At 37.5% G+C, this 26,999-nt stretch overlaps 1 protein-coding gene across 8 annotated transcripts in view; it reads right to left on the minus strand.

The window, feature by feature from the left end:
* The window catches only part of ATXN7L1 (ataxin 7 like 1), a 119,344-nt gene that overhangs the window by 70,714 nt on the left and 21,631 nt on the right, over positions 1-26,999 (minus strand). For 7 of the 8 annotated variants that reach the window (XM_086610162.1, XM_086610161.1, XM_086610152.1 and 4 more), the window contains one exon: positions 7,747-7,851. The exons of the other annotated variant lie outside the window; for it this stretch is intronic. In XM_086610162.1, coding sequence (XP_086466288.1) covers positions 7,747-7,851 — 105 coding nt within the window. The remainder of the gene's footprint in view (positions 1-7,746; positions 7,852-26,999) is intronic. 8 annotated transcript variants of the gene reach the window in all.

Consider the following 26,999-nt stretch of genomic DNA (forward strand, 5'->3'; position numbering starts at 1 on the left):
AGAAATCAACTCTGAGCCAGCTTACAGTAAAAATTTTTGTATGAGGAGAGTAAGAAGTTCCTAAACTTGTAATATGCTTTGCAAGAAATTGCTAAAAGGTAACACTGTAAAAATTGCGACAGTCAGAATATTAACTAAACCCAAAATGTTTAGACAACTGTTAAAAGTCATTGTCAATGCGCAGGGCTATATGCAGACAAGACTTCTACAGACTTGAAATGGAACTTACAGTATTTGGTAGTGACTAATTCAAACGTTAATTACCTTCAGTAACACTTGCAGAGTAAAGACTGTACTATCACAAAATCCCATGCCCTACCCTCAAAAATCCCACATCTTCCTTGTCTGATCACACGAAGGATAAACAAAGAGGTAACAGAGAGAAGAGGTTTGATCTTAACACTTGTATACTTTTGAATACAGTGAAGAAACAATGACTTCTTATTTGGGCCTTTGGCAAATACAGATTCCACTTCAAATTTCCTTTCTTTATAGTGCATCACAATTTGATGTAAAAAAGGATTCGTTCTTGCTTATCTGTTACTCACCAAAACACTTCCAGACAGTGAATTAAACAAGCTCTTGATTCTGTTTTGGACTTTATCTAGGAATAGGACTAATGAAGTCCTTTTTAAAAATTATTTTTAAAAACATTCCTTCTCTAAGATGGAAGACAGCCAACATATTCAGCCCAAGCAAGACATCCTATGGAAAACTTCAAGCCAAATACTCTTATTTTAAATCTTGACAGATTTTTACAGGTTATGATGGAAAATTTTCACTATACCTTTCCCCTCTCCCCCAGTATCACAACCCCCATCCCTCCACAAGTGAAGCAGCTGGAAGAATGATGCACTAAATGCAGCCCTGTAAATTATAGTATGTAGGAGATTAAACTTAAGCCTAATGCTACAGTCAACCCTCAACAGCTGAGTTCTATTAATGGACACTCCTTAAAAGAAATCCTTATTGGTTACTATTTAAAACTACATCTCTGTTAAAATCTTGACTGAAAGAAATTACAAGCGATATGTATCTCCCATCAATGCCATGACAACAACACCCAGTTCAAGCATGTACCTGCATCATTTACCGCAACTTACATGAAGTAAAAAAAACCACAAAAGATTTCACTAATCAAATACTATCAATGAATACACCATGCAAAAGAGATAAGCTAATTTATAATGACAGGAATTATGTGTAAACTAGAACAATACACTTCCAGCGCACTGGAAAGCCCAGTGTCATTATTAGTCTATCAGTTTACTTTCTGTGTCAATTTAAGATCAGCATTGCAAAATTATAGCACAGTCAAGCACAACTTAATAGAAAAAAAAAAAATCAGGGAAAAGACAATTAATCAATGTTTTACTTCCAGACTCTTCAATCTCATACATAGGTTCAGAAATAGGTAAGAGGGGTGTGGGGAGGTTACTACGCTTAATAGCAACTGCATACATGCGCAGCACTCTGTTCACTGCTGATTGTTTTCTCCTGTTGAATACTCACTGCTCCCCAATGCACAATCCTTTGAGATTCAACGGTGCCAAAATGTTCCTGCTTTCTCATTCAAAGAATCTTTTGAATGAAAAAATTTTCAATTCTTGACATATCAACCTTGTGCAAATTTTTGAAGTGTAGAACTTATCTAGGGGGAAGTTATCAGCTTCCTACTTACACTATTCATTGGCCTTGTAACTCTTGACCTTGCAACTTTCTCTATATCACATCTGTTTCTTTATCTGAACTTCTCCGTTTTAGGCTCTGTCACTGACGACAAATTAGTAATAACAAAGAAGAAAGCAGTTTAAGCAGTGGAATGATAGTAGAAAATATTAAAAAGCCAACTTTATCAAATATTGTGCTACTTGTTTCTGTGCAAGTAGGTCAGCAGGTCTGAACACAGCTCTGCTTTTAATTCACACGCTAGACTAAGAAAAGAAAACACACCAAACTCCTCTCAGCCTCGAGCAAATCTCGTCAACCTGCAAGGTGAAGACACATTACATTTGCTGTTGCTCTGAGCATCAGCCGTGCATTTTCCAGTTCCTACCACAGTCCGTCCCTTGAATCTGGGTGTTACTCTCCACGTTCAGGTTTCCTTTGATACATCTCCAATGCAAAAAGCATATACTAGTCTTGTTTCAGCCTGAGTTATGGTGTGCTTGGTGGTTTGGACATTTTCTTCCCCCAGGAGGTGGAAGATGAGGGAATAGCTCCTAGGTGGTAAGGCCACTAAATCCAAATGTCTTGCTTCCTGGACAAGTAATTACAGAGAAGATAGTTGTTTGTTTGTTTGATTTTGTGTGTGTGCATGTGTGTGTGTGTGTGTTCCCTGAATGAACATGCCTTTGTCAATGGATCTTTCATTGAGCTCTCTCCAGGGCATATATGAAAAAACCCAAGCTGTTTGCAGTCCTGGATGAATACAGTAGCCAATACTGAGATGACCAACACTCTTGTGCATATGAGCAGCTAAGAAGGATTTTTATTTATTGCTTCATTTGAATCAAGTATTAAAACGTCAATTGATTATCTTTTATGTATCTAAGTGTTCTTCTGAGTCTGGTCAGAGTCTATCAGCAGTTAGAATACAGAGCTGGTCTCTCCAAGGAGTAAACAAAGACAGATTTTGCATTTCTGTACCTATTCAGTCTCAAAAATTTCTGTAAGTCAAAAAATATAGCACTCCAAGAATACATAGAGAAAAAGATGAATTCAAAGGAGTGTTGCTTTCATTTTGCCTCTTCAAGGGTATTATTTGCTCTACGTGGATTGTCCCTGCAGCGATGCACTATTGAAGTTCTATGGGAATGGTGCAAAAGGTGGCCACAGTTTCACAGCGATCACCATTATGCTGAGCTTGGAGAACTTGCAATGACATGGACATAACGGATCCACACAACCTGCATATACCATTGCAGAAACTACAGCTTAGATTTTCATTGCAGACAGGAGACAGAGCGTTATGTCACTGGCTGTACTGTGGGCTCAAGAACAAGATTTCTGGTAGAAAGACTGTAAAGCTGAAGGCAATCTTTTGTATGGTTTCATCTACTATGGGTTTCCAATTTAAAGTAATGGAAATGAAAGTTACAGACAAAAAAATCAGTGTATCCTAGGCAATTGTATAAGTAAAAATGTGCAAATGAGGTACACACAAAACATTCAATTCCTTTTCCCTCCAGCCCCACCAAAAGAAACAGAAATCTGGGATTCTTATCAGTCTAGCTGCTAATGTTTCCATATTTAATAAAAAGCAGGAGGGATGAGAGTAATTGTCATTATTTTAATTCTTTTATGCAGTGAAACCTAACCATGTGACAACCAGAAAGTTATTAAATCAATAATGATATCATACCACAAGTTCTGACAAGGCTGTAAAAAAAGAAATTGGTAGTACCAGGAGAATTACTCAAAATGCCATCGTCCTTGAAGGGCACAAGTGCACTCTCCCTCGTAGTATTTTATCCATTGCCTTTGACCTTTTAACAATTTCAAAACCCCAAACAGATGTATTTAATAAAAACCAAGGCACTGAATAATTGAAAATAATATCAAAACTGAGAACAATACATCAAATGTAACAGTGATATCCATACCAAAACCCTTATGCAAAAAAAGATGTCAGCTAGTAAAGTTTCAGCTCATTTTAAGAAAGCAAATAATTCTTACACATACTGTAAGCTCAGCCTTCTTGTCTTTAACCGTGGCTCATTAAACTATAATGCACAACTAGTACAATGCAAAATAGCTAGTCTGAGTAATTCAAAAATATATAACCTCTTTTAGGAAAATAATTATGATATGGAAGGGAAAATAATTTATTTATATTCTTCAGTGTTCCATTACTTTCTAGCTTGTTTTTCTTTTAAGTGATGCTTATATAGCCAAACAGAAGGATAAAAAGGAAATATCCTTTTACAACTTTCATGAGGACATGAGAATGTCAACCCAAGAATTTATAACTCAGAAGTAACGAAAATCAAGGGTAGTTTTTTTCCTTTTTAAGGAGTAAGAATTTCTACTTCTTAATTAGAAGCCTGTTGGAATAACCTTAGAGACAGGCAGGATAGATAGCAATGAGTCTCCAACAAAGAAATTAGCAAAAGAAGAGATCTTCATGGTCATTTCGTCTTGATGAAGCAAAATTGTTCTCTTCTGTACGCTACAACTTCACCAAATAGAGATCTTAACTATTCAGTTCCTTAAGATACCCTCCACGGTTTTGGAAACTGTTCCAGAGTATGTTTGGAAACTTTCTTTGCTTGGTTATACTACAGTTATCATTTAAGCAAGCTGCATTATTTAGCTTAGCTAATTCACCCCTTCCCCTCAACTTTACTTTTAATGCTTTCATGTCATTAATTTATTTCCTTATATTAAAAGAAAAAGTCAAGACGTTTCTACAAGCTCTCTATATGTATGATGCTTTTTCTTCACTGTGCCAGAGCTACCTTTTATGAGAAATCTTCCTTTCAATGGGAAAAGACCAAAGATAATGAACTTGTTATTGTATGGAACATTAGGAAAAAACCCAAAACAAACCAAAAATACCCACAACAAAACCCAGAACTGTATCTGATGCTGATCTCGTAAAGGACAATGCAGTATAAGAATATGAAGCTTTACTCTCTCTGGGACCAAAGGAAAATAGAAACATCTCCAGGGAAATGGTGTGGGTCCCATCTTAACAAGTAACAAACTGACTGTCACAGAACTGAAGTTAACAGAAGTCATATGGACAAAGCTCAGCATAGGCTGCCACCCTACAAATCTTCTAGAAAACAGATACATTAGAGAAGATAACCCAAACAAACAGCAAGAACATTATAGTACTTCAGGGATACTAAACCACTATGTTTTTGGTGTTCTGAGAAGTGGTCTGTCTTCATTGAGGTCGGCATTTGAGAACAAATTCTCAAAACTACAATTTCCCACATGTCAAGTACACTTAGAAATGCTGCAAGCTGTATAACTAGACTGACTTCTAATTTCAAACTACTTTCGGGAGAAATAAATACAACTACACGTTCACAAATTAAAAAAAAATAGCTAAGATATTGTACCACTGCAACAAGTTATTCAAAAGAACTAGCTTCAGAAGCAAACACCACTATTTCGACCCTACTGTTGATGTTATGATACACTATTTCCTAAGTGCACAATAATACTGAACGACCTCAAGAAATGATTTAATTTATACAGTTTATCCAGCAGCCTATAACAGCAAGTCTCTCTTTCAGTTGGGTGTACTCCCTAAGTACATGAATGATTTAATTCTTACAGATACAAACGTTTATCTCATAGATACGAAGATGTGAAATTGCTCTTAAAAATAATTCCGTATTTCTCCTACTTAGAGGCTAGAACAGATCTATTACTTTGCAACACTGAGATTTATGCTGTGTGTATTTCAAAGACTCTCAAGTCCAGTAAGCTCGTCCTCTAATTAGCCAGATCTCTTCTTTTACCTTCCTGATTTCTCTGGTCTAAGACTGGATGATGCATTGACTCCCATTAAAAAAGCCTGAACCACAACTAGAGTTTTGCTTGATAGTTTAGGAATCGAATCCTGAAAAGTTAAACAACAACATCTGCCTCTAAAGTCTTCCCTACTTCCCAGTGCCATCAAGGATGGCTGCCACAAGTCTGAAATTAGAGACAAATGAAACAGTGGGTCTTCTCATGCTCTGGAGAAAGGCAAATGACAGCAAGGGCTAAAGAGAAGTGTTATGAAAATATTTGCTAAACTAAGTGTTCCAGTGCTGTTCCAAAGCCAAGACCTTCAAATTACAATGCCAGGAACCTAGAAACATAAAGCTCATGTCTGGCACAGGTAACATCTTTGGTCAATTATTTTCAGTGTTCTCCATTTCTTTTAACAGAGTCTACTTTTTTTAAAAAAAAGTCTTTATCGACTTTAGGCTCTTGAATCAAGCAATTCAGAATTTAATGCTCAATTGTTCAGTGTAACAGGATTGCTATAATGAAGTAAAAAGAACTGTATAAATAATGAAATAATGGATAAAAAAGAAAAAGAAAAAGGGACAGTTAATCACAGGATCTTTGCAGTTTACAGACAACACACTAAGACTGATGGTAACTCATTACTTCCAAAGAGCTCAAAAAGTTCCTTCTAACGTGGATTACTTTACTCTCATCTAGAAGAAACAACATTCTATATGACTCCTACACGAAAATTTTCATACTGCTCCCCAAACCAGAAGGTGATGTCCAGGAAACAGCACAACTACGGAAGGCTACAGCAAGGTGTTAAATAGGGTCTTCTGCTCTGTAGTGGATCTCCAATTGATGCACCAGTTCAATATTTACAGTACCCAGTGTACCTATGACCGTACGCAGAGAAGCTTTTCTGTCACTGAAAGAATGATAAGATACCTGAAGCTGGGCAGGAAGAAACCACTTATGACTAAAGGCAAGAAATAAATTTTGAAAAAAATAGCAAGACAGCTTGTCAAAACACTGAAATTAACACCTGCCTCCACCATTAAATGAGTAAGTCCTTGTCCTACTATACTATAACTTTCAGATCTTTTCTTATTCACTGGATATGAATGCTATATTCCTCTACTACCATTTTTTCACAATTATTTCAATCTGGGCCAAACGTAGTAGTGAGTCGTACAACTGTCTTTCAACATGAATGCAGTTGCTCCTGCTTGGTTGTTAGCAGTCCATCTATACAAACCCAAGGTAATAATTTGATAATATCTCTTTAAAAGTAAATAAACTTTTATATTTTCTTTTCATCTCACTTACATTTTCCTCTTACTGAGGTGCTTTGCTGCCAAGAAGACTGAAAGGGACACAGGATTTGCGAAGATTGTTGTATGTAGGCAAGAAAAATCTTGCTTTTTTTTTTTTTACCTATTTAATTGATTCCATCCTCAGTACTAGCTACATTTCATTACTATGCAATCACCTTCAAATTAATTTGATTAAACTTCATGCAAAGCTAGCCATTCCAGTCACATTTTGCAATCCTTTTAAAAAAAACAACAAAACATCACAGAAACAAACCACCGGACAAATAACAAATAAACCACTGGATAAAGTAATAAATAAACAAGACCCTGGGATGAAGTTTTTCAGAGAATATTTGAAAGTAGTTGGTTAATCAATAGCAAAAACTTCTAACTAAAGTAGTTTTGCTTACAAATAATCAATATAAAAATTGACACCTTGCTGTTGTCATATTAATTGAGAAATAAATATCTGCGCATTTCTGCAGCTTCTCAAATGAACATTTTTCAAGAGAATCTTAACAAATGTGACTCAACATGCCAATTATGTAAAAAATTAAACCCTATACGCACCTATGCATAAATCCCATCAGAAACAACCTATGACATCCAACTTCTAGTCAACATAGACCAGTATCACAGCCCTCACTTTGCAACTTTGATAAAAGACAATCTAATGTTACATCATAATAGTTTTAGCCTAGCTAGTATCTAACTAACAGGATTTATTTGTTGTTAATAGGTTAATTTAGTATAACAAGTTTAACTTGAAAAGCCCAGCTTCTAGGACAACTAATTTAACTTCCTCTACAGGAAATATGCTTATTTGAAGGCATTGCTGGTATTTTCTGTGGAAAAAACACAAGATAACAGAAAAGCATATCTGCAATGCCTCTGTCATGATGTATGCAATGATTCTTAAGAGAACCATACGCCACTTTGGCACTGTAATTCAGGAAAGAAAACATTCACTTACCGCAGTGTGACTGGAAAACCTGTGGCTTGACTACCTGATTGCAGATATTGCACACTACAAGATAGAAATCATCATGAGCTGGATAATGGCCAAATAAGTGCATATCTGTGGGAAAGTTAAAAATATATACAAGAATTAGAAATTATGCTTTAAATATATATTAAGAAAAAAAAAGAAAATACTGTAGGGCCACTACTGTTATATTAATTTATACAAAGCAAACTTATACACTGCTCCATAAGAGCTTTTACTATGTTAAAGATATTTATTTTTTTCCTCTTCTGGGTTTCCAGGTCCTGTACTAATGCTGCAGTTTCATCCCTCAGTCTGGGTCAGAATACAGGCAGCAAGACCTTTGTCTTGACACTCACTGCCAAGAGGAGCAAGCATTTCTGTACTGGTCAACTGTTGAAACAGTAAAAGAATGTGTCTTAAAATCTCTGCCTAAAGATCCTTTTAAAAAACACGGCACATGCGTTATGCTCCATGTTACAATATTCCAAGCTTGACTACAGATTGCTAGAGAAAGTCTCCTGCTTAAAAGCTAGTTATAGTAACCAGGGTCAAGGATGCTACAGCTTAAAGTACAGTCAGCAATGTCACCCCTGTTTTGAACCAGATGTCATGACATGAAATTTCTGATTCTGTGTGAACGTCTCCCCTACTTTAAACACCCTGCTGTTTGTTTCCTCAACAAAAACTCTGGGAAGAGACAAAGATGGTTAATGAGGTATTTCTCAGTGGCGGCATGAGGAATTTCATGACATCAAAAGCTGGGTACAGTCAGACAATGACAGGCACTTGACTCTCTCAGCTGAAACACATAATGCAATACATGCGTTCTTAAGCCCTTACAAACACAGCGTAGAACGGGCTTAAATTACCACCGATGGCCTCAGAGCTCCAACATTACAAGTGAGGCAAGTTGTTTCACTCTGCATTGATGCAACTTAAGGACAAGTACACATACTCATTCACCGCAGCTCAGCTCAGAGGGCAGAAGCTCCGGTCACTCCATGCACTTGGGAGCGATCGTGTCACTACACCCAGTGTTGTTAACGAAGGTGTTGCTGCAGCAGTAACCCCGTGCCGAGTACCAGCTGCGCAGATCACGCTGCCTCTCAGAACAGGGCAGTGACATCTTCGTTTAAAGATGTCGTAAAATGGCATTCCAGTGTTATTTAGCAGTATCTGAAATCTGTTACAGAACTTGAAAATGCAGGTTCTGCCTCAGAGTGAAATATCAACCTGGCGCCTTTTAAACAAGAGGAAAAACCAGGACCCTCAGTGATAACAAACATGCAAAACAGCAGCCGTGATTGATAAACATCGATGACTAAATCCTACTTCTCCAATAATTGTAAGTCATATTTTTCTTTAAAAATAGTGATTTATTTCAAAAAGTGACTCAAGCAGGTACCTTATTTAATTAGTTCTTAACCAAAGCAAACATTTTGGCCCTAGAACTATTTTTATAAGTAATTTTTCCCTGGTCTGTACTGCTGTGTAATAATATCACTGGTAACGATGGCAGTGCTTGGCATGACAAAGTGCGAAGTGTCTTCAGTTCCTGAGAACCCCAGAGAGGAACAGGGCACCCATCTCACAGTAATTCAGGCAGTAGCACACGTAGATCCAAACAGGCTTGTTCAAGCAACCTTGGGCACAAACCAGCACCACTGACTTCCAGGTATTTCATAGCCTGATACAATGTGAATCATTCCTTTATCCCTGAAAACCAAAAGCCTCTCTCTGTGTTACTGCTTGTCCCAGGCTACGAAATCCAGTTGAGAGGTTAACCCATCCTGAGCCCTTCGCAGCGCTGGTCTTGGACTAACCAAGCCTTTAACTGCATTACAGCCAGATAAACTCAATCAAACACATTCAACCTGTAAATTTAAAAGAACGGCAGTGGTAAGGTATAAACTCCTCCGGTTATTTCTTGTTGTAGTTAGCATTAGTACTGATGAAGCCAAAACTGCACAGTTAGATTAAATAAAATCCTCCCTACTAGTAAAACAAACAAACAAAACCCTAAGCAGGCCCTATGTCTGGCCTACTTATTTTATTTCTTGTTTTAATGTGGTAAGCCAGTGATCTTAAAAATCACTTTACACTGGCAATACTTAGCCAAGGATATTTTTGATCAGAACCTACAGATTTCCACTAATAGCACAGTAAACTCCACAGAAAGGAGTATTTCTTTCAGGTATAATTTCATACGAAGTCTCATCTCGAAAACACGCATTTAATAAGTTACGAAATATTTCAAAAATGGTTAAAACATCTCAACAACTTAAAACGTTTTTTCTGTTGTTTGAATGGTCTTGTGACAATCTCCTTACGAAAGCATACAGACTTCACCCTTTACAAATGCAAAAGTTACAACTTTTTTTCCCTTTTAAATTCCTGAAGTCCATTTAACCTTCCCAGCTCTGCATACTAGCCTTTAAAACATGCCCAGCTCTGAGGTGTACGAAGTCTGGCTGGGTCTAAGTCTGAGTGTTTACGAAGTCTGGCTGCAGGGAGTAACTTATAAAAACACATAAGATATTAATACTGAAGAGATCTATCCAAGGACATAGATGGAATAAGAAATCAGGTTAGTTCACAGGATCACAAAATAATCTACGTTTTCACCAGACATTGTCAAGGAGACAGAGCAGTGAAGGAAAAGTTCCGGTCCCTGCGCGCTCGCTGCACAACCCTGGCAAACAGTACTGCACCGAACAGCTAAATCGCACCATGTGAGTTTTTATGATATTGAGGTGGCAGAAGTTGAGATGCAAAGAAACTGCACAGACATGTAGGAAAATGCACCAAAACGCTGCTGTAAGAAACACCGCATGAAAACGATACACAGATACAGAGTAAACAACATCCTGAAGTAGCGCTTCACAAATTTTTTTCATTTTGCAGATGCCTAGAAATAACCCAGGAGAGGTGCAAGCGTCTACTGTAAATGTAAGTCTCCTGATATGAAGTTATTAGCTATGTGCCAAAAGGCCATTAATCCAAGAATCTCAAGGACACAAGTCAATAGGTTGGAAATCTGAAATAGGAATCACTCTAAAAAAATAATTTGTTATTATTGAATCATAATAGCTAAAGAACTGAAATTAAATACTGTCTTTCAGATTGGATTCCTTAAAAGCCTCACTATGCAGAAGTTTGTAAAAGAGGAAAATTCATCAAGTCCAAACAGGTTCAACTAACTCTATTAGTTCATTGATGTTAATGAGATTGGCACAGATCAGTTATCATGATTAAACGCACGATTTGTAAGCACACACAGTATACATTAAATTACTTTTTAATTAAAACTGTACAAAGCATTAACATTGTCTCACCAGAAGTTCCAACCAGGGACTCACTTTACGAAGTGTGATAATATTACAAACGCAGCCCAGATCAGAGAAATCACGATGAAGAAAGCAAAGAAAGTTTGAAATGAAAAAGCTAGCAGAAAGTATTAAACAACTATATACCTTTTCTTGGTTTTAATAAGAATAGTTCAATGCTACCATGTCCTACTCAAAGTAACCAGGACTGAAGTGTTATTCTGGACACTGGCATCATTCTTAGATCAGATTACAGCCACCTGACAATCTAGACCTTGTACATGCAGCAAAAATGACAACGACCTCTCCAAACAAAAAATTATCTTCTAAAGGCAACAATCACAGCTCCCTGCCTGCTTAGTAGGAAGCAACAGTGATAAGCTTTTCAGGAAAGGTTAATTTTGGAGAAGACAACTGCTCTCTCCAAAGTTAGCTCAGGAAAGACTTCTTCATGGAAAAAGGTCAGACCACTGATGAAGACAGGAGACAATCACTGAGTAAGGTGAGTGACTATCAAATAGTACTGAAATAATTAAGAAAATACAGAAAGAACTGGGAGGGTCTGTAAAGGGTATTGATTTTCTACCAGAACTTCAAGAAGGGAAACAAAGTGACCAAGGTCTGCACAACTCACCCCAGAATCAGCACGGTGATCTCTACCAAAGCCTGTGATCTCCTTGCTCCCTATGTGCAAATACAGACAGCTACAAGCCTGAGACAGAAAGAGCTGCCCAGCCCTTGAGTAAGATCAAGAGTAGACTCTTGATGGCAAGAAAGAACAGATAACTTATTTTCCAGTACCCACTCGCTTTGCGGAAGTGCTATCTATACATGCCCCACTCCTTGCAGTACTGAATCGTCGTCCCCTCAAAATGAAATTTTTTGGCCAGCCGCGCCTGTTGATACTGTACACCGACAAAAGCCTTGCTTGAAAATGAGCTATTTTGACTAACAGGATGCGAGAGTGTCCCATATCATGTGAAAAATATGCAAGACAGGTGGAAATCAGACACAGTGAATGCTGACTGTAAGAAATATGACTTTTCTAGATTAAAATCTTAAACCAAACATTACTTTGTGTATACTTTGCTATGGTGCTTGGAAAACAAATATAACTTCTGCTTATAGTTTTTATATTACTAACATTTGCAAATAAAAAGACAGAAGTAGCCATATGACACAATTTTGTAAGACATCAGCTTGGTAAAACGTGCATTAAAAACACAAATACCATAGAAACAAAATGAAACGATGCTTCTGCAAATTGTGGCACAAACACAAAACTGCAGGTGCCAGATACGACTTTTTATCTTCTCAAATAACACACAGAAAGAAATTATTTTTAGTAACAATCAAAGCCAGATGACTTATATGAAGTTCCTTCTCTATTATTACATAATTCATAATCATTTACATCCAACTGTATAATAAAACACAAGCTAGAAATGATCTAAAACATTCTTCCACTGCAGAATTAAGGTTGTTGAACAGTAAGACTTCACAATATTGTGTGGGAAATGAAATCTTTAATGATGATATTTTGCTATCTTATGTATCAGCTGCTCCGATAAATATACACACTAAGTCTGCTTTGAAAAATATTAGTGATGCTTATGTGTAAAGAGAGAGAAGGGGAAGGAGAAGTGGAGAGAGAAAGACACACTGGTTTAAAAATAACAAAGAGAAGCTTAAAAAAAAAAAGAGACAATGGCAAAAATGGCAACGGACAAAACCAAATCCATGTGGTTTCTTCAGCTCCTGGAGATACGGATTTTTAAACCCTGTGTCTAGAAATGTGCTCAATATCTCCCTTTTGTTTCACAGAAGTGACAAATCCATCTATCATTCAAAAATGGAGAAATGCACAAAATCTTTCAGTGCATTAGATTACTTTCACGTTTGAGATTACTTAAAAAACTAAGTAATTTAAATGGTGAATTGAAACTTGAAACTGAAACAATAAAAAGACATCTTCAGGGTATTACTCAGACAGCAGTTAAACATGCTTGCTCAACAGGATAGACTTATCTTAGAAATAAATGTCACACTCTTTCCACCTAACATCAGCTTTATTCTCCCCCAAGTATCGTTTTCCTTGTTTTCCTTTTTTATGCAAAAAACAGTAAGTTGTTTCAGTAATTATTTAGCCCATATATATTAGGTTTTACCCCTGAAAATGCAAGAGTCACAGTTGTAATTAATCACAGACTAATTTAAGCTGAAAGAGATCGCTGGATGTCATTTACTTGAAGTCCTTAGCTCAAATCATGGCTAACTTCAGGGTCAGAACGACAAAGTAATGCTCAAGCTCATTTCTCTTCTGATGGACAAATGCAGGTCATGGCTGAAGTAACCATGAAATTGAGGAAAAAGTAAAATTAAAATATTCAGGACAGAACTAACATAAGGCCAAACACAATTATCATAAGTCCTGACTGACGTCCTTCGGGTGTTAATACAAGGAACTGAAGATTCTGCATGCTAAAGGATCTAGTGATTAATGAGAAGAAAATAGAAACACTGGACTTTTCAACAACAGCAATAACAAATGAAACATAACAGTGACAAAGAAAAGAAAAACAGTACATGGAAGAAACAGCAAATAGACTTAACAAGAGTCAGTGTGGTAAAGAGTCAAGGTGATGACACCTTTAAACCAGACCAGTAGCTTCGAATGGTATGTTGCCTCCCAGGTTAGAGCAATCATGAGGATGCTGGCAATCCTAAAGAATGTTGGGAATTTTTCATTAATTATAGTTTATACAGGAAATACTACCCCCAATGACTTGGAAAGATTTTGTACTACAGTGCCCTTATCTAGGCATTTGGAAATTGTATTGAAGATGGAAGGCTGCCTTTTATTCCTAAAGACTCGTAACAAAGGAAAAAACAAAAAGTTCATAATTGAGAATTAGTGATCTAAATAAATATTGTGGATTAACAGTATTTGCACACCTTTCATAACAACTATCTGTTTGGAAGGGATTATAAACTAAGATACACATCACTGACTACTATTTTGCATAAGACGCTATATATCACAAAAAAAAAAAAAAGAAGAAACAAGCACATGACAAAGCTTTCTTCCACAATTCTGAAGACACTTATAAAATTTATGTAGGCTATTTGCCAACTCAGTTTAAAATAATTTGGCAACAGAAGACCACAATTGCTTGGGCTACCAGATTAACACGTCACAAGAATACTGAATGAGAAAACACAAAACTCACAGCTCTAGAAAGTATGCTGCACACCTATGACACCAAGAAACCTCAGCTTTTCACATCTTAAGATATTTAAGGGATCAGACAGCAGATAATGTAAGTTTTTCCTCCTTGAAAAACCTACTTAAAACTTGCTTACATGAAGGCACACCTCTTACCTCCTGGAATAGGCAGAAGACAGTTCATCTGCTTGAGGAGTCTTTATTTCACTCTCCTTACACAACTCAGATAAAGTGCAGCCTCCAACACCGAGTAACTAGTGAAGTGCTCAGCTACTTTTTCTCTGTTTGCAAAGGCATTTAACTTCTTCTGTAACAATCTTCTTTTTGTAACACTGTACGACACTCAAAATACATGTTGTTTTGCAATTTTCTGTGTCACTAGTAAGTCAGGCTGCAGTTCCACAAGAATTTAAATTGATCAAAGTTAGGCTCTGGTATGGTCCTTTTCAACTCCAAGCTTCATATTCCTGCCACTCCCTTGTGCTTGTACCATCAATTAACTGGTTACACAAGGAGTCAAATTCAAGGCAACTCTCAACCAGGAGCAAACCAACAAGAGGAAGAACAAAACAAAACAGGAAAAGGTTTTCTGACAGTTCCATGAGCTGCTGCACCGGTAGCGTGAGGGGAAGGAAAGGCAGAGCTCAGAACTGGAGAGCAGGAGGGCCAACAGGACCAAGACCAGCAAAACCCCTGTGGAGCAGCAGTGCCTCTCTAGCTCAGGCTGAAATGTGTCACACAGGTATCTGTGCAGTATCAAAGGAAGACAATTGGCTCCAAAAGCAGCTTTGTAAAAATAAAGCTACTTCTCTCTCAGGTAAAGATAGCAGTAAACAAATTTATTATTTGTACTGTATAAAAACATTCAGAAACGTATCTTCTCCTTTTACATAATTCTTCATGTTTCTAACACTTCAGAGTACTAAACTAGTCTTTAAAACCAGGTTTCCACTTCACCAATTCACTTTGCAGTTATTTTGTGCAATGTCACCAGACAAGTTAACTTCTACCTTTTCAGTTCCTGAACACATTGGCTTTCCTGCCTGTCCTTCAGTTAAAGAGATTCCTCATTTGTGATGTGAAGGGTCTGTGTAATACTACTAAGAAACCAGTGCACAAAAAGAGAGGGTCACATACCACTGAGGTCTGTTTGGATGGTTATGAGAATTTTGGTCAACATTTTCTTTTTAATTTTTTATCATCAGAGTTTAACAGCTACAGGGCAAACACAAACATTAAAGCTCCTAAAACACATTAATAAATTTGCATTTAGTCCCCACAGCTCAGGGCTGGAGTGACAGGGGATGGTCCTGGAAAGGACCAACTAAAGCAAAGACAGACCATTCACTGCCTTGCCATGCTCTGCACCGGCCCTTCTCTTGCAAGTTCGCAAGGAAGAATTTGGAGAGTGGAACAAGGCTAAAAGGCAAGGCAAAATACAACTTAGCAGGGTGACAGGCAATAAAACCCATGCTTGTAATTGAAATGGACATCACTCAATTACACAATATTTAGTTTTAACCAAATAAATGTAATCATAACATGAACACAAGGCAATTGTAACAACTCTGGTAACATCGAACTATTGCCTACAAAATTATAACTGATTACGAAGTCTACTACTATAAAATTGTACAAAGTCAATACCTGGAAAAAAATCCTGTTATGCAGTAAAATAGATACCAGTTAAGCATATTACGGTCCAAAGACACAAACGAAAGAAAAAAATCCCAAACCTTCCACACATCAGATAAATAACTTGCCTCAAAAATCAAAGTGAGCAAAATACAAGGAAGAACTAGGCTTTCATGTGTTTAAAAGCAAGCTAAGAGAGTCTTGTAAATGTAGACAGTATCTTCAATTAGACCAACAGGTAAACAGTTAGATCTGGCTTTGGGCTTTAAGGAGATGTGTGCCTCAAAATGCCTCTATGTTCCCTACCAGCTACAGTTAGTCTAATTAAAGACATCACCTCCAGCTACAAATTTCATCTTGCTTATGTCTGGAAATCTTCAGGGCAGCAACAGTATTATTAAACAACAGCAAAAATTAAATTAGCAAGGGCAAGAAAACATTAAAAGATGCATTATTTATAAGGATCCAGACTATGCACTCCGTATCCAGAAGCAGAGGCGATATCCCATTTGCAGAACATATAGCACAACTGCCCCCAGATTCCTGAGTGCGGAGAGCATGGCAAAGAAGTTCTGATCAGGAGACTTTCTTAACCTGCAGAAGCCACAGATTTCTCTTGGATGCTCACATATATCACTATCGAAAACCTTGGAGAGTGAGTGTGCCTGCACCCAGGTGCGCATACAAAGGACAGAGAAATGCACAGGAGGATTATCAGTCTCTGCGGTAGACTTCTCGTTTCTCAGCTTCCCACAGGCAGTCATAAGGGGAGAAATGGCTGGAAATCGTCTTCGTTTCCCTCGTAATTCAAAGTGAACGTCATGCACCTTGACTAGGGAGTCTCCATGAACCACTATATAGCAACAGAACAATTCTTTCTTCCTTGAACATGTATCAAGAGAAGTCTCGCCGCAAATGAGACTTGTCAGCACAAGTAGTATCCTTCATGGATGATGGGACTAAACTTCAGCTCAGATTGATGTATGGCTTTCCTGAATTAGATGTTTGACCTTTAGCAACAGTTAGAGGGTTGCACCACATACATACTTTCCCAGAGGCCTGTACAGCAGGTGGACTCTGTCAGCTTCTCCACTGGGAGAGCACACCTAGACGCAGGAAGAGATGTCAGGTCTGCAAGTTATCTACAATAACTCACAGAAATACAGTTTGTTTCAGCTGTTGATTTTCTGCCATAAGATGGTTCAGCTTTCTGATGCCTGGCCAAATAGACTAAAGAGGCAAGGAAACAACATGAACACACTGGTTCTGCAGAAGTAGTAAGGTGAAGATCTGGAGATATCAAATGTTGGTTGAAATATATGCGGTCTTTTTAATTCTTCCTCAGTAAATCATATATTTCTAAGCTACAGAAGTACTAAGGCTATGCAGAAGGTACCTGAGATCCCTTCTCTGCTTTCACCTTTGGCATTACGACAGCTGATGATTGCTGCAGGGCAATAGCTTGGCATTGCTGTTCTTCACTGGTGGAGTGAGTAATCCTTGTTGGAGCCCGAGACATTTCTTGGTTTCAGAAAAGCATATTGGACTTCTGCAAGTCATCAGAGTCCTGAAAATCCAATTATATTAGTCTGTCTAGAGACAAAGGTGAAAACGCAATGTTGGTGACAATTAGGGAATCTTTTGCTGGAAAGATGGGCCATTCAAATACCCCTACCATAGACCTAAATTTTTGATAGTCTCGCACCAAGAGTTTGGCTAAGAATGCTAATGGAGAAGGGGACGTCTTCCCTTTTATTTGTGAAGACGACCATATTCTTCATACCTCTCAGCTGTACTGGTATCCATCCAAACATAGGTGATTTCCAAGACTGCCAAGACTGGCACCAATTCTGCCAACAAGGCAAATAGTGTTAGAGAGAATGGAAAAAAGGCTCTTCAGATCTTTCAGAGCAAAACCTGCAGAATTTGAGTGAGACAGCTCCGCTTGATGGATGGGAAAACATACCTAGTGTATGGTAACAGAGAACAACCATTCTTTCAGGAAATTGTCTATATACAAGGTATTGTGATTTATTACAGAGCCTGTATTAATGCAGGTTATAGACTGGTACCAGCAGACCGGTGTCTGTCTAAATCTTGCTCTCTGCAGGCAGATTTAGTCGGAAGAACACTGCTAACACTTGCACTCTGCATAGCAGTCTGCTGCTTCTCTTCACATCTGGGTTGTTAAAAAGCTTCCCTGTCTCTTTTGTTAAGAGACTGATCTCTTCCTTCTGAGCTTCTCTGTCAGCACTTGGTTTGATCCCATTTGGTTCTAGACTAACATGAGCAGCAAAGCTTAGTCCAGAGGATGGTGATCAGATCACAGCAGTTGAAACAAAAGATAAAGAAAAAAGGTTGAGACTGGGCATGTTTAACTTCGGCTTAGTAGTAACACAAGATATTCACCAAGTACAATCTCACTGTCATGACATGAAATTAGGGGAGAGCTGCAACAGTTATCACCCCCTCCTGACTTTGTATATGAAAGACTTTGGCTTTCCGAGCCTGCTAGAAGAATCTGACACAGTTAAAGACACTTGGTCTCACACAGGAGAGCAGCATGCTCTACTGACTGCAGCAGGACCACCAGCAACATCTACTCCAAGAACCCATTCACAGAATTATCATAGAATGGTTTGGGTTGTAATGGACCTCAAAGATCATCTAGTTCCAATCCCCCTGCCATGGGCAGGGACATCTGCGCATTATGTATATGTTCAATATACATAAGACATTTCCTCCTTACAAGACACCAATTAAAATTTTTAAAAATAAATAAAAATGCAAGAATTTTCATTCTGGAGAAAATGCCTGTCTTACTCTACTTGAAAGCCAATCTTGCAAATATCTTTTAATGTTCAAATTTAGTCAACAATTGCTAGCTGACCACCTCAGAGAACAAAATGAGCTCTTGTGAGGTTATTAGAATAGCTGACGAACAGCCAGAGTGACCAGAGAAATTTATTTAGTTCTTAGTTCACCATAAATGTCGCTTCTGTTTGTGGCTGGTTGAAGAAGCTAGAAGACAGTATAAACTATCATCAATTCATCTTCTGTATCACAGCACAATAATCCTAAGGGTTCACTATAATCAATAAGTATTACTAATTATGTAGGTATGCTATTACTTGATTTCAAACCAGCGGGGCTTCTACATGGACTGAGTGCACAGACTTCAAGCTTTGTGTTGTGCAAGTCAAAATAAAAACCTGAAATCAAAATAAATTAATAACCCACCTGTAAACTACACAACAGTGCAAATGTACTGTTTGATCATCTTTACGGAGGATCAGGGTGAGTACTAAAGTGTTTTTTTCTTATTTTTCCCCATGTATTAAAACCATAGCTTCAATGATCTTAATATATTGAGTGATATGAAAAATAAAGTTTGAAAGACAAGTAACTTCTCTGATGTTTACTGACATTTGCTTTTTTTTTGGTTTATAAGGAAGTGCTGAACACAGCAAGAGCGTGTAGCAAGAAAACAGAAAACTTTTAAATGTAATTAATTTGTAATACTTTATTTTTGTAATTCCATCATTAAGAGTGCTAGTAAGGAAATACTACAAGGATTGCAGGTTTCCTTGTTTCGTTTTCTTGTCAATGCACACTAACAAAAAGATGTTGTCTATGCACTAGAACAGTCCTTAGGAGAAAAATCAACGGAACAAACCCTCCACTCCTATTTCTTCTGTGCAGACTGCCATGAAACGGACTTTAATCCTCCAACTGGTGTTTTCCTTATAAACACTCAGCAAGACACAACTGGCACTCACATGCTAGCCTGTGAAGCTGTATTATCTTCTGCAGAAGAACAACTCTGGTTTAAGGCAGTACAACTGGACCAAAGAAGAGAGCTGGCTTAATTCCTGGCTCCTGAACAACATTCTTGCATGACCCTGATTAGATTTTTCTGTGCCTCAGTATCCCATCTCTAAAATCAGGATAATATGCTCTTTGTCCGCCTTGCCTGTTTAGATTGCTGCCTTTCAGTGTTCTCTTACTATTTGTCCATACACTGCGGCCACAATGGGGCCCTTCATTTTGGCTGGGACCTCCCTATGACTATAGAACAAGCAATGAATAAGATAACTTTCAGTATGGTTTAGAAACGGTGTGTGACAATTACGATGCTATCACAAAGATTTATTAAAGAAGTCTTAACAATGTTTAAAGGAGCATTTTCACATGCAAGTGGCATATATAATTGCAACAAATATTCTTCTTTGTTGACATTATCAAATAAAACTTCTGTTATACATTCTCTACAGAAATCCTGCTTTTTTTGAGTAAGAACATAAGTTACTAAGGGTTAAAAAAGTCCTATAAAAATGAAATTCTCACAGTTTTCTAGCCTAACTCCTTAATAACAAGATTATTATTGTTATAAAAGTTTAATAATAAAGATAGCATCATCAGGAAAATATTTCTCAGACAATGAGTAATGAATACACAATTCTTATTTTTCTAGCAGGGAAAATAATGACTAAAAAACACTGAGAAAAATAAAATGCCTGATCTCACCTACATCATTTTACAAAGTGCTAAGTATCTCATTGCTTGTCCATGTACAAGGAAGAGTGGACCCATATGCTGTTCTCACTTGATCAAGTGCTGTTATGGGTGCCTTTACTGCTGTCAGAGTATCCATTACTGCTGAGGAAAGTCAGTATTTCTTTATATTCCACGACTCAACCATCAGAAAACTTACAGAAAACTCAAACCTACTTCCTCCTCTTCCAACGTGTTCTGTTCAGTTTTACAATCAAGTTACTATTTCTTTATGAAAAAATAAGGAAAACCCCTGTTGCCTGAGTAGACCTAAGGAAAAGATGCTACGTTCAGTAAAGTGCAAGTTTGGTGTTTATCTTCTTTCACAACTAGGTTGCTACTTTAAAGCAAGTGGCTAATGATTAGGACTGTCCACTGAATATTTGGTGACCAATGTCTATCTAAATTTGTTAAGAGTAAATTTGTCAACAGACATAATCACAGCTACATCCAGAACACGACTGATAAACTATAATGGAAATGGAGCTAATCTTTAGCAAATCACATCATAAGATACTATGAGGGAATTTGCTGTTTACCTGCTCTGTAGCCAATTTCAGTTTCTGGGTCTGTCAGCCCTTCAAAAGCACAGCTACAAAAAAAAAGTCAAACATAACAAAATACCTGAATACTTTGCATCTCAAAGCAATCAGAAGCACCCTCTGAAACTAATTCGTCATGACATTTACAACACATATGCACTTTACAAGTGAAACTATCTGCAGCATTCAAAAGCTGATTGAACAAATTTAAGAGGGCACTTTCTATGCAGTTACGTATATAAATTTCTATTTTTTTTTTTCAATAATTGCCTGGCTTTTTTCAATTCCCAAGTCCATCATCAAAGGTGCTTCTCTTTTGTCACTTCACTTCTCCCTTCAACAAATGCTAAGGGCAAGAACACGTTTAAATTTAAGAACTCTCTTCTCACCCAAGATGGAAAGTGTCTGCTCATTCTTAATCAACAGCTGGACAGTAAATGAAAATGTATTGTCTAAAAGGACACAAATAATTCTTATGCCAATTCTCTGTGCTTCTCTTGCTTCCTACGTCTATAACGGCACCTCTCCTCAGGAATATTGCCTCTCATGTAACTCATCTCTTCTAGAAGTTACTTTCAGACAGACTTTCGATAAGATCATCTTTTTCCTTCATGCAATTCCAAATTAAATGGATTTCATCCTCTTTCTTGTTGGCATGCAGATCGAGGTCCTGCTTAAAGTGCTCAACCATGCTTTTTTCAGTTAGAGGACTTTATGCCAAAGAAAAATATGTAAGAAAAAGTTCATTAATGGATAACAGGATATCGAAATGAGAATAAGAAACTTTTTAATCTAAGTCTGAACATACAAAAACTCTTCTCCAAAGCCACTTAGACAAAACAGTTAAAACAGGCAGTAATATTTCCTGCAGATTAAAGAGCAGTCTTTAGATCCACTAAGACACAACTCCAGAAAACAGCTCTCTTGTTTTAAGAATTCTTCTCTCAAGGGAATAATTATCCTTGCAAGTACAATCAGTCAAATATTTTTACCGTCTGATAAAGCTCACATACATCATCAGCTCTTACACTAAGACCTACACAGTACACTTACACGCACACCACAAACATTTTCCAGGATAGGAATATGCTCCTGCTGGTTAAACATGTTAAATATAGACAAACTAGTCTGGCAATGCAGCACTTTGTATTGGTACAGTAGTCTCTTCCCTATGCCAGGAGATATAAGCATAGTTTTGCTAGATTAACCTAGCAAGTTAGTGTAGCAAGTCCACGCCAAGAGCCTGCTGCACAGCTCAGAGCATTCTTACCTCCAAGACATCCAACTCTTACTGAAGAACAGTCACAAAGAGCTCAGGTTAGTACAAGTTCATATGCCACTAAAGCGTCCATCAAGTCTTCAGTATGAATACCCTCAAGTGTATGTACACACTACGTTCAGAGGTGTTCCCTTCCTTCCCACTCTCTCCTTCTTCCAGGGGTGCTACTAACAGTTTGTCACAGCTACAGGATCAACTACAATTTAAAGCCTTCTAAAGCTCTGCAGTTGAAGTGATTACCCTAGAAAGGAGTAAACTCCACTGCCATGACACACTCATGAGATTCGTTGCCACCAGATGAGAGAAAAAGGAATTTTTAATTGTTGTTGCTATATTAAACAAAAAAAGGCCTTAAGAAACTTCAGGCACATTTACCAACTAAAGAATGAGCAAAAGAAACTGTAAGTATTTCCCGTATTTCCCCTCTGAAATATCAGGATATTTCATTTCTGAAGATCTAAAAATTTATGGAGCAAGTTTAAAGAAACCTGCCCATATAGCAGTATGGAAATAGTAAAAAAAAAAAAAAAAAAAAAAAAAAAAAAAAAAAATCAAAAAGGAATGGAAGACGTTATTTGTATCTGTCAAAAAAAAAAGATATCTTCTGCACTTGTTATGCTGCACAGTACTCATAATACAAATCGTCAGTTTAGTATTGTCACTCAAAGGCATACACATTAATACAGTAAAAGCTATTAATAGGGCTCTTTAATTTTAATGAAGGAAAGTAGGTTATTAGTTCAATCATATTATTGTTCTCTTTCAATCTCTGCCACACAACACTGCACAAGTCATATTCTGACCTACACCTATGTAATTCTCACTGTTTAACAAACAAAAAAATTACGCAACAATTTCATTTTCATTCTCAAACAGAGACTTAGAAAAGCTTCAGCTGTCTTTGTGTTTTGTTTTGTTTGTTTCTTGGACAGGAGAAAAAGGTGACTTATGCAGAACAAACTATTCATAACACAGAAGATAAGATTAAAATTTGGAAAAGCAGTTAAGTATATGACTACTACAAGGATTTTTCCAGCTCACTCTTCTTCACCACGTTACCTCACTTTCCACTATTCGGCAGCAGCAACGACTTACTAGTACTTGATTAGTACTTTACACGGCAACTCAAATACCACGAGGTAGCATTTCTGAGGCTTGAGAAGTCCTTCTTTTTAAAGGAGGACCACTGCATATAATAAAGAATCAGCAGGCTGATTCAGATTTTGAGGTGTGCTACACTGACCAAAAAAGTAAGAATGTTTTACAGCCATCTGACCATAGAGGTAGCAAGTCTGCTTCTCAATGCAGTCCCTTGAGTCCAGTTTCCTCACAGTGGGTGCGCTGCAGCTTCATTGCTGATGACACCTGACTGAGGTTCGGATACAAAGGGCTCAGACATTTTTCCTGGGGAGCTAAGAACATCCTAGGAACACACACAAAGAAAACTGCACCAAGATTAAAGCAAGCTGCTGAAAACGGGTCTGCTGGGTGACTGTCTCAGGTTCTCGGCATGAATGTGCGAAAGGTCAGCAACAGCAATTGCTGATGCGACCTGGTCCCAAAAGTGATGCTTTCACCAGCACCCACCTTCCCAGATTAATCTCACTCACCTAACAGCCCACTGACACGAACAGACCACTTCACACTTGTTATGTAGCCTGATGCCTGTCAACTTTGCTTAGAAGGAATCTCCATTCCATCACTATACTATTCTGAGGATTAGGGTGTAGCAATGCAATTGTTCACTTATTTCTGAGGATTTGGGTGTAGCAAAGCAGTTATTAATTTATTTCATCCAGTATTACAGTGCAGTGCTAGCTCTGCAATGGTTAAAAAAACAACTTAAAAAAAAAAAAATCAACGAAACAGTTCTGCTTAAAGACTGATTCTTCATGTGTTTAGAATTCATGCTTTTTCAGCTTTTCTTCAAGTCTGCTGTGCCTTCTAGTACTCCATGATTTGCCTAATTGTAGGATCATTGGAACAAGAGGTTTCCTAGACAGAGTCCAAGACACAGCTTTTCAGAGACACTCAATTCTCTGGCACACACCTCGCTCAGCAGTGATAGCGCCTTGAATAGACAGAAGAAAAAGGAGATAGAGAAGCAAAAATGCACTGCCTTGTCTCATGCATTTAAGGTACACTCCAGCAATAAAAAGTCATCCAGATTCATAGACAAAGACCACTTAAGAGACCTCTTCACCAACCCCATTAAACAAAAATATCTTCCACACTATTACAAGGAACAAACCTTAACCCCGCTTACTGTAACTGTATGGGCCCTTGGAGGGCTGTTGCTAATTACCGTGCAATCCAATGACAGGACACTGGACAAAGGAGGAGTCAAACTCTGCATTCCTTCATCGCCTACTGGGAAAACTTTTAGCCAAATGTCTTGAATTCTTAGAGTCTTTCCCTGTACGTCAGGAGGAATTAGGTACATTGTAGCTCCTAATTACACACTTCCAAATTTCTTGATAAAAAGCATGACACAAGAAAATAAGTATATCCATTATTACGCATATCTTAGTATACATGAACATCTCATCTGCAAGTTTACGTGATAATTACAATGGTATAAGTGACAGCTAATTCCTATCACAATATTTCATCTGGAAAAAAACGCACCGGTATTACTACTTTTCAAAAGACTGAGTTCAACAAAATTCAGTTTCTGGAAAAAAAAAAACCAAAACACCAGAAAGAAAATAGTCTAAAAGATGGTAGAGCAGCCATGTGAGTGAACATCTGTCCACTGAGAATTTGTTGCATATTCTCCAAGCGGAACTACATCAAGCATCAGAAGCAAACTCTGGAGGCACTTGTGTGAGCTGAAGCTGCTTCAGCGTGAAGGAGGTATATATGTATCTGGAGGGATGCAACATATGCCAACACAGGACTGCACCGTGTACGCTGTTGCAGCACCAGACCTGTGGAAAGTGCCTGCCTCGGGGATCTTGGCACCAGCTGGGTGACAGATTAATGTGGTGCATGGATTTAATGAGGAGTAAATTAATATAACATCAGACAGAATCACTATTCTAACCAAAAGAGGCTGTGCAATTCTTTGTTAAGGAGGCTAAATATCCGAGTACAGAAAAACACAGTATGCACTAACACCCCATTCAGCACAGTGCAAGGAATGGACATACTCATTAAAGGGTGTATTTGGAGTAAAGTGTGTATTTGGAGTATCACTCTCAAAACCTCCAAGTTAGCAGCAAGCACTTTCCTTCTGAATCTCCTGTTTGGTAGGCATGTGAGTTTTATTGAACTCTGCATCTGCATGGCATGAGATACTACTTGCCAACGTAAACTTCCTGTTAATGAAGCTTCTGTAAATGATCTATCCAGCTACTACACAATTAAATACCTTCCTGTTTCCTGAGATTATTGCGAATAGTCTTTCCAACAACTTTCCAAAAGAAAGGATATTCTGTAGTTATCAGAGCAGAAAGCTTGAATGGTCCATCTAATTTTTTTCAAGCACTCACAATAGAAAGCCTCTGCCTAAGGAAAACTCTTAATCCCAGAATACGTTTTCTTCCACAATGTTAAAATATAAAGCATCTTCAAAGCTTCTGTCATAGGCAGAGGATTCTGAAACCAGTTTGTTCTTTTAAGTCTCCAGGTTCAAGTGCAGTACATCATACCATACCTAAACAAATGGCCACACTTGAACACTAGTCTCTCAATTGTGAGCGTTAAAGAGTCAAGAATCTTTGTAGTTTATAAAACTGAACTCTTTTAATTTTGATTAGAACAACATGTTTCTGCAATGTAAAAAGCCATCAAGAGCTGTAAAAAAACCCCAACAAAACAACAAAACACTAACAAGGTGGAAGCACATTCTCTGAGTATGTTACTAGGATGCATGGTTACTGAATGACTATATAATATATAGAGTTAAGGCAGTCTGGACACCTTACCTATAAATTTTTTTACTGATTTAATGAGTTTCTTTAATGTCTGAAACATTACCTTACAATTTTATCACTTATTACCTATCTTTGCAATACTTAAAGGATACTTGCAACATCACATTAATTATTAAAAATCTTGTAATATCACATTTTCTCAACATAGTTTTGTTAGTGAATAACAAAAAAGATTTTCTTCTTCCTTCTTCTTCTTCCTGACTGCATCATCCTAAAGTCTTCAAAAACACAAATCAGAACTTGCTAATTACAATTCTATTTCTTTATCACTTAAATGGAAGCAGTTTCCATTTCATGCACCAGTTGAATTTTACAGCTAACACTATCAAAGTCATCAGCTATTAAACTCAACAACAATACACTATCAATTTCAATGGAAAACATGGGCATAAATAAGATACCCCCCTGGCTTCAAAATCTTAATCTATAACTGCACATCCATAAAGTGGGAAGATTTAGTTTCATCTAAGAGTTATATTTTACAGCAAGAAGAATGTTGCAACTATCTAACACAGTTCAGAAGCTGGCCATTTGGCCATTCACAATTAATTTATTTTGGTTCAGTATCAAAGAGTAGCTACCAGAAATTAGCAGATGACAACTTCCCTTGCCAAAGAAAAGGGAAGAAAAAAACAACAGCAACAAACCCCAGAACTCTAAAAGAAAAAAGGACCACAAAAAAGAAATTATAAGGCAATAAAAATCACTTATAATCATTCATGTCCTGTTAATTATCAA

Source organism: Tauraco erythrolophus, chromosome 4, assembly GCF_009769465.1.
Source record: "Tauraco erythrolophus isolate bTauEry1 chromosome 4, bTauEry1.pri, whole genome shotgun sequence".
In the NCBI taxonomy this organism is placed as follows: domain Eukaryota; kingdom Metazoa; phylum Chordata; class Aves; order Musophagiformes; family Musophagidae; genus Tauraco; species Tauraco erythrolophus.